The sequence below is a fragment of the Bombus affinis genome, chromosome 16 (assembly GCF_024516045.1).
Source record: "Bombus affinis isolate iyBomAffi1 chromosome 16, iyBomAffi1.2, whole genome shotgun sequence".
Lineage (NCBI taxonomy): Eukaryota > Metazoa > Arthropoda > Insecta > Hymenoptera > Apidae > Bombus > Bombus affinis.
The window spans coordinates 153,992-161,987 of NC_066359.1; the positions used below are offsets into that span (position 1 = coordinate 153,992).

General features: G+C 37.2%; 1 protein-coding gene across 1 annotated transcript; it reads right to left on the minus strand.

Moving 5' to 3' along the window:
* Window positions 1-4,875: 4,875 nt before the first annotated feature.
* LOC126925665 (general odorant-binding protein 56d-like) lies at window positions 4,876-6,857 on the minus strand. Its single transcript, XM_050741463.1, has 5 exons — window positions 6,707-6,857; window positions 6,086-6,161; window positions 5,921-6,012; window positions 5,195-5,303; window positions 4,876-5,074 (listed from the first exon to the last, which is right to left on the minus strand). The coding sequence occupies exons 1-5, from the start codon at window positions 6,752-6,754 to the stop codon at window positions 4,989-4,991; spliced, it is 411 nt and encodes a 136-aa protein (XP_050597420.1). The 5' UTR covers window positions 6,755-6,857; the 3' UTR covers window positions 4,876-4,988.
* Between the last annotated feature and the right edge of the window lie 1,139 nt (window positions 6,858-7,996).

Genomic DNA, 7,996 nt, shown 5'->3' on the forward strand with positions numbered 1-7,996 from the left:
CGTTGAATGGGAGAGCGACAACGTATCGCCCGTCGTTGGTGCGTTGAACGTGATTTCGAAAGTGCTCCTTGCACTGTCGTTCCGCTTCCGAAATGTGTGCATTGAGCGGTCCTTCGTTGATTTCCCAAAAACGGGCGAGGTCCGCCTGTAAAGCCGTCGTGGACGCGTGAAATGCGTATGCTAATGATTGCGAGGTTGGGCTCCCCCCGATGACCCATCCGAATCGCGTTTTTTGCAGACGCAAGTCGGGCCCGTTTGCTTGACTGATATCAAGTTGGCCGACACAGAGTGATGCTAGTGTTGGTCCGGCGCTCAACAATATTTCGATCGGAGCAGGTCTATGGAATCTTGGATCGGCTAGTTGGAGATTCCTAGGTATCTGTATCGTTGAGCGATCTACGGGTTGATTTGGGACCCAAGACGAGATAGTCGGTATGATTAGAAACGTCAAGGTGCGTTCGTATGTGCCGTCAATGGAGGTGATCGTGACCGTGATGTAGCGTTTCGAGGTCATCGATAACGTGTTGAGTGTTCCGATTGGGACCGAACATTTCCGTTGGTTGAGTTTTAATGAATTAGCGAGCTTTTCGGTGATAAAGTTCATGCTAGAGCCGGTGTCTAGCAGAGCTCTACAACAGAATGGTTGAATTACATTGTTCAAGATGTTGACCTGCGCCGTGACTAACAAATCGTGCTGCAATGGTTCAGAAGGAAGCGAGGTCAATGAGTCCGTTTTCTGTGGTTCGGTCCCTAGCAAAGTCGTCTGATGACGTCATTGTTTTCCTTGTCGTTTAGGACTGGACGTTATAGTTGATCCCGACGCTGCCGTTCGCGATAACCGAGATTCGCGTTTCGGAGATGTTCGCGGAGACGTTCGGGGAGACGTTCGGGGAGACGTGGATGCGCGTCTCGAACGATGTGACGAACGCGGGGTCGGTGAACTAGGCGAAGATCGACCGTTGGATGATCGGTCGCTCGACGATCGACCGCTCGATGTTCGGCTGACACGTGTTCGTGATTTGCTATGACCATGGTCTTGATGCAGATACGTGTGGTGTCGCTGTCTACAGATGCGACATGACCCGGCGGAGCGTTGAGTAAGAGCGTGTCCCCTGCCTAAACAATTGGTACAGAGCGACGCCCTTTTGGCGATTTCCAGGCGTTCTTTGGGCGACTTCGCTTTGAAGACATCACAATTCCATAATTCGTGTTGTCCTTGGTAGTTCGGACACACCAACGTATTATGTGTAGTTGTGAATGCGTAACTTCGTGGCGCGTTCGGTCGCTGACGGTTGTGTTGATCGGACGCCCTTTTTATCACGGTTGATGCTGAACTCGTTCTATCGCGGTTCGTCCGTGTTTTCAGAAAATCTACCAAGTGCGTATATGACGGCATTTTCTTGTCCGGTAATGTGCGTTGCTATTTGCGAATGATGGCTGAGGGTAGCTTCGACGTGAATAGTTTTATAAGGACGACGTTTGAAGTGACTGGTTCAGTGAGTTTTTCTAACGCTTGGAGGTTTACCTTGACCGTCTCGAGAAAATCATCTATAGCTTCGGGTGTCTCTTTAGTTATTTTCGGATAGTCGAAAATCAAGTCCCAGTGATGCATGCAGATTTGACGGTGGCAGTCGAATTTTTCTTTAAGAACGTCAATGGCGATTGCATAATTTGATTCGGTGATGGCTAACGATTGTATACTTCGCGCAGCCCATCCAGTCAAGGCTGATCGGAGATGATAGAATTTTTATGTTAATTGTTCATTTTGATCTATCGTTGACGAGAAGGAATCGTAAAATAACTGCCAATCCTCGAGAATGCCATCAAATATAGGTATCCGAATCTCCGGTAGTTTAAGCGAAGCAGACTCGCGACCGGCGGCTAATTCGCCGTTTGTCGATTGTGACGGCGTAGTTCGTCGTATATTGTTTAATTGATTAGTTACTCGGAGTTCTAATTTTTCGTACTCGTCTGCTATTTCAAAGCCGCGCGCGGTCTCTTCCTCATCTATAATTATAATCTCGTTTTGAATGGCACGGAGTTCCATCTCATAGGTTTCCAGACGATTTTTAATTTGGATTAACTCGCTCTCTTGCGGACAGACTGATTGTTCGATTTCGTCCAGTTTTTTTGATGAGCGTGTAAAATGGCCGGCACAGTAGCCCCGGCGTCGACGCAAGGCGGCAAGTTCGTTTCCGGTTGCCATTATTTGTTATATAATTGAGAGTCAAATCGTTAGAACTTACTTCTGTTGACGATTGTCCACTTGCGGCAGGAGGCTGCGTGGTTGCGTTTCAACCACCCAATTATACCTCTTCAAAGGTGACGGCCCTTGACGTTACTGACCTCGCTGAGGTGGTAACGCTTCCGCTGCTGGTTGTGTTGGATTCACGTGGCACTGTATGGTAGTGGGTGTCACTGGCGTCCACTTTTCACTTGACACGTGATACGGCTTGGAAGACCGAATGATTCGACCGGTTACGTGTCCACACTTTTCTCATCCCTAAACCAGGAAATCCAATATATGAAACTAGCTCCTATCGCCCAATTAGTCTTCTACCTACTTTGTCAAAACTATTCGAAAAGATGCTAACGATTCGACTCCTTCCACTCCTAGAGGATTTGAAAACACTGCCAGATCATCAATTCGGAAGCAACATTTTAGGATAGAGCAAATTCATCGTCTAACTCATAAAATCTGCCAAGATTTGGAAAAGAAAAAATATTGCTCTGCGTATTCCTGGACATTCAGCGGCGTTCGACAAAGTGTGCCATGAAGGACTTTTGTTCAAATTAAAGAAAATCCTACCACACACCTGCTACTCCATCCTAAAGTCCTACCTAAACAATAGACAATTCATGGTTAAATACTTAGACGCCATAACCGCAACATTTCCAATAGAAGCTGACATACCCCAAGGCAGCGTTCTCGGACCCCTGCTGTTCTCCATCTACACTGCCGATTTACCAATTTCAACAGAGGTAACTATGGCAACATTTGTTGACGACACAGCGCTATTAGCTTCCCACGCAGACCCGATAATTGCTTCATCCACTCTCTAACGGTGTCTCGACTCTGTGGAAAAGTGGTTTCATAAATGGGGCTTCAGAATTAATGAAAACAAATCCACACATGTAACCTTCACGCTGCGAAAACAAACCTGCCCTCAGGTCACCATTAGCAATATAACAATTCCCAACAAGGACACAGTCAATCTCTAGGCATGACTCTGGACAGGAAATTAACATGGAAACAACACATCATAGACAAATCGTAGCAACTCAAGGATAAACTTAAAAAATTTTATTGGCTCACTGGCCGACGCTCCAACCTAAGCACGAAGAACAAAATTGCGCTCTATAAGACCGTAATAAAACCTGTTTGGACCAACGGAATCCAACTATGGGGAACAGCAAGTAATTCCAACATTGAAATACTTCAACGCTTCCAATCGAAAACACTAAGATCCCTAATAAATGCGCCCTGTATGTCACCAACGAAGCAATACATCGCCACCTCAAGATACTCACAGTCAAAGATGAAATATACAAGTCCAGAAGCAGATATAACACAAGAGTCAACAACCACCACAACCCATTAGTCGCCCAACTACTGGACACGACGGACCAGATCCGCTGACTAAAAAGAATATACCCTCTAGATTAAATCCTTAGTTTCTACTAGAACCAACAATATAAAACTATTACAATCCATGTCATTGTATCACGCCAAATTAAGTTACTGAAAATTCTCAACGAGAATTGATTGTAAATATTCTAATAAATAAAAAAAAAACTACACTAGGAAAGTCAATTTCTTCTTCTACAACACAAGAAGAGTCTACTCAACTGTTTCTCCGAGATTAGTTCAGTCAATACTCCGGCATCAAGTTGAAAACTGCCAAGTCATCAACATATCTACTCGTACTTGATCTCACCTACAGATCAGTCAACGTATCTCTATCGGGTCTTTATTCGTTAAACAATCGTCTACTATTTATTATCTATTTATATCTATTATATCTATTATATCCATTTAAATCACACGTAACGGTGTAAGTATTCATTGAAATAAGTTGTTGGAAATATAAATATTATAACACGTTAATCGCAGTGTTATACCACATCAGTCACCCTTATTATCCCAAAAGAAATAAGGGGATCGATCTGTTCGTGGTGTCGATTATTATAATCGTAACGGGAATTTACAACTCCCGTTGACGCGCTTCCTCGCGATCGTGTCTCCCCGCGACTGATCGAAAATACAGTAAGATAATACTTGTGTAATCTAACCGAAAGTAATGTCACTTTGATATTAAAATCTTGAAATTATATTAGAAATATAATCATAGGAAGTTTTATTTGCAACGAGTGAGAAATGTAATATATAATACAAGGGAATAGGAAAGAATAGTCTAATTTCCATGTTATTCAAATAAATACTTATTCATTTCGTTAAAAATATGTGTGTTAGAATTACAATTTACAATTTTCAAATACAAATATTTCAAAACATATAAGCATATAAATAGTATAATCTAACAACCATAAATGTAATATAAGATGGATTTTATATCTTATAGAACTTTGTGGCATGATTTATTGTGTTTATCGTGAAAAACAGGAAAGCTATACTTTTACCTATATTTCAATAAGATATCAACATTTAAATTATGGATCTAAATTTTAATTTCTGTTTTTCATTCCATTGTAACCATTTGCATAATTAGCAGAACGATTTATATTCTAACATAAATTTCGAAACAGAGATAAATAATTACATAAGACATAATAGTTGGAGACACGTGAGCAAAATGGAAAAACAACTTGCTGTTCTGAGTGAATAGATGAACAAAGGTTCAAGACCTCAAGTAATAACGTTAAAATATTATAATTTATTAATAAAAATCTACAAATATTTTGTGTTTTTTAAAATACGAAATGTGTTGAATTATGAATTAAATCATTTTCTTTCAACAGCTTAATTTTTAGTTACTTTCAAGTACGTTGAAGCTCTTGTTCTCTAAGAAACACTTCATCAAGTTACCAGCCTTCTTGCACTTGTTGAGACCAGCTGTAATGACAAAAAATAAGAATCATTAAATAATCCTATTCATATCGTAAATGCTTTACTAAAAGTTTTATTTAATATTTAAGATAGAGTCAACATTTTTAACAACGATGTCCTACTCACTGATGTGTTTGCAGTTAGAGACCACATTATCAACTTTATCCGCGGGCGATCCACCAGCTACCATCTTTTCCTTGGCAACGTCTTCCTTGATGTCTCCATCCTCGTCCATCTGTGCAACAGAAATAAAAATATTTTTCTTTTATTTTCTTCTATATATAAAGTGTCATACGAAAAGAATTTAGGATTTCAGATTATAACTCATAGAAAGGAATAAGAGACATTTAATCAATATAAAAGTCTTGAAATTGATTTCAAATTTTTCCATGTATTCACTTCCTTTCCATGCATTTATAATCTTTTTTAATTAAGGTGAAACAGTTTAAATCGAATTTTTCATGATAGCACGAGAAAATCTAATATTATTTCTTTCCATGAAAACATCTAAAAATTTGTCTCTATTCACCAGGTGATAAACAATGTAATCAACTTACGACGACAAATAATTTATATAAACTGTATATCTCGTGTAATACGAAAGGTGGAAAAATTACTAGGGACGGTATTTTTTTTTATGAACGAAAAAGCGATGAACTATTATATCTATCTGTCAGGCCAGAGATACGCTCTTGATATTTTTCTGCTCTTCACCGGAACGGTTGATTTTTAAATCTATGTTAGTAGCTGTTATAAGTCTCAGTCTTTTTGTTTTATGTAATTTGATTCAAAGAATATAAATATAGATACAAATATTTTTTATAAGTCTATTTACACAATTTTGTTACTTACGATTCCGATCTTCCTCAGCATACAGAAGGAGAAACAAGCAAGTTTTTCATCGTCCTGAGCAACATTGCCTTTCTTGGCATTTTCTACCACCTCTGAAAATCGAATAATATTGATTAAAGTTCTCTGTTCAATTGTTCGCAATTTGTTTCGTTGTTTGCTACTTACGTGGGTCAACACCACTCTCTGTGGTGCAAGCTGTCCTATATTCCTCCAATTTGGCTTTTTGATCCTCTGTGAGCGCCTGAAAATATTAGTATATATTGTAAAGATTTTGAAATAAATATTTAGCGAAATTTTATTAGTAGTTTAAATGATTAATGTTTTCAGTTTGTAAGTATAAAATACACATATGAATTCTTTCTTTTCTCTTTTTAATATGACAATCAACTTTTTAGAGCTATCAGTTCCTTCAACAAATTCAAAAAGAAGAAATTTTATACTTCAATTATTATATTTCTTTTATTCTTGATGTTAACAAAATTTTGTTTTTGCAATCATTGAGTTCTTTCTTATACATCGCCTTAGTCATATAACAACAAGTTTCGAAATTGTTGTTCAATTCAATTAAAAATCTTCTTAATCATTTTCAGGATGTAAGAGAGATAAGTCGCACGATTAAAATTAATAAAATCATTATACAACGACTACGATAAAGATATCTTTATTCAGAGAATTCAAAACAATAAAATTATATGTAAAAGAAAGAAATTTATTAAAAAGATTAAATAAATTGCAGTTAAAATGATAACAGAAAAGATGAGAAGAGTAAAAGATTTCAAAATTTACCAAAGCACCGACTAGGCAGAAGGCAAAGATGATAGCCGGCGAGCGCATCTTTCTTTAGGAGTTGTTGAGGAGCTCGAGTAAACACGATCTGTACGAGTGTTCACTAAGAACTGAATACGCAATAAATGTTTCTCGAGTTTTTATAGTTATAGCTACAATCATTGACGATGGCACGTCCCATGATTTCTCCCTCCATTGGGTGCTGGCAAATGCTGCTGTATTTCCCGTATGGAAGCTCATCGATATTTCGCCTCCGGTCATCTATCAGAATATAATAAAAGAGAGTACTTGTTAATATCTAAAAAAAGACAAAGATATATCGCGATAATTCGTTCCGTTCTTGAAACATTCAAGAGCAAAAAAGTGGTTATTCTTAGACAGAATGATAACGTGGATAAATAGAGATAGATCGATAAATTCTCGTCTTTTGAAGATTCGTGCATCTAAATTCATAAATATTAATGTTCAATACAGAAAAATCTACTTGAAATATCGTTAAAATTTATAAGTCCGATGGAATGCCAGTATATTATTAGTCTTGCTCAGATTGTATTATAAATTTGTAGTTAGACATAAAATTTTTAAGTGTGAACGTTTAATACTTGATTGATTAATACACTTGATGATACTTGATTAACATCATTTAGTTCGGACAATATATAATTTAGAATAATTTAATTTCTTTATCAATAGTATGTTGATATAAAAAATATATATAATATTCGTATATAAATTACATGTGCTCTTAGCAAAGAATATTATAATATCACACAATATGCTTGGAAAAACAACAAATCACTAAAAATGTTCTATCTCCAAAAGGAAGGTGATTCGGTGAAAAATATGAGTATATATCATTAATCAAAACATTCGCAAAAGCCCGTCTCAAAATCTACAAATCACAATACTTAATGAGCACAATCGACAGATTTCGTATATCAATTTCTTGTACAGCACAGCATCTTTGTGAATGACATTGCCGGATCTACCTGACACGAGATTTTTATTCTCTATCCGAAGTGAAGGTTACGCTGGAGTTCATAATGATCCTACGTATGAGGATTTGTTATATAATATTTAAATTTGTTAAATAATATTTAATAACACTTATATAAAATTTAAATAGACGAATGATCAAGATATTGGTGGTACATGAATTTTCATACTTCTCATTACAGTTAATCACATACATCACATTTTCATACAATGTGAGTCAATGATTTTATAAATTGAAACAAATGGAAAGGCAAGGTTAAGGTGTTAATAGAGAATATTTCACATTAATTCAAT

Excerpts from the sequence above, each read along its gene's own strand:
- LOC126925665 (XM_050741463.1), bottom strand. The coding sequence starts at position 6,754 with ATGCGCTCGCCGGCTATCATCTTTGCCTTCTGCCTAGTCGGTGCTTTG. Across the intron at positions 6,162-6,706 it reads TCTGCCTAGTCGGTGCTTTG|GCGCTCACAGAGGATCAAAA; the intron begins GTAAATTTTGAA and ends TAATATTTTCAG. Across the intron at positions 5,075-5,194 it reads CTCTAACTGCAAACACATCA|CTGGTCTCAACAAGTGCAAG; the intron begins GTGAGTAGGACA and ends TTGTCATTACAG.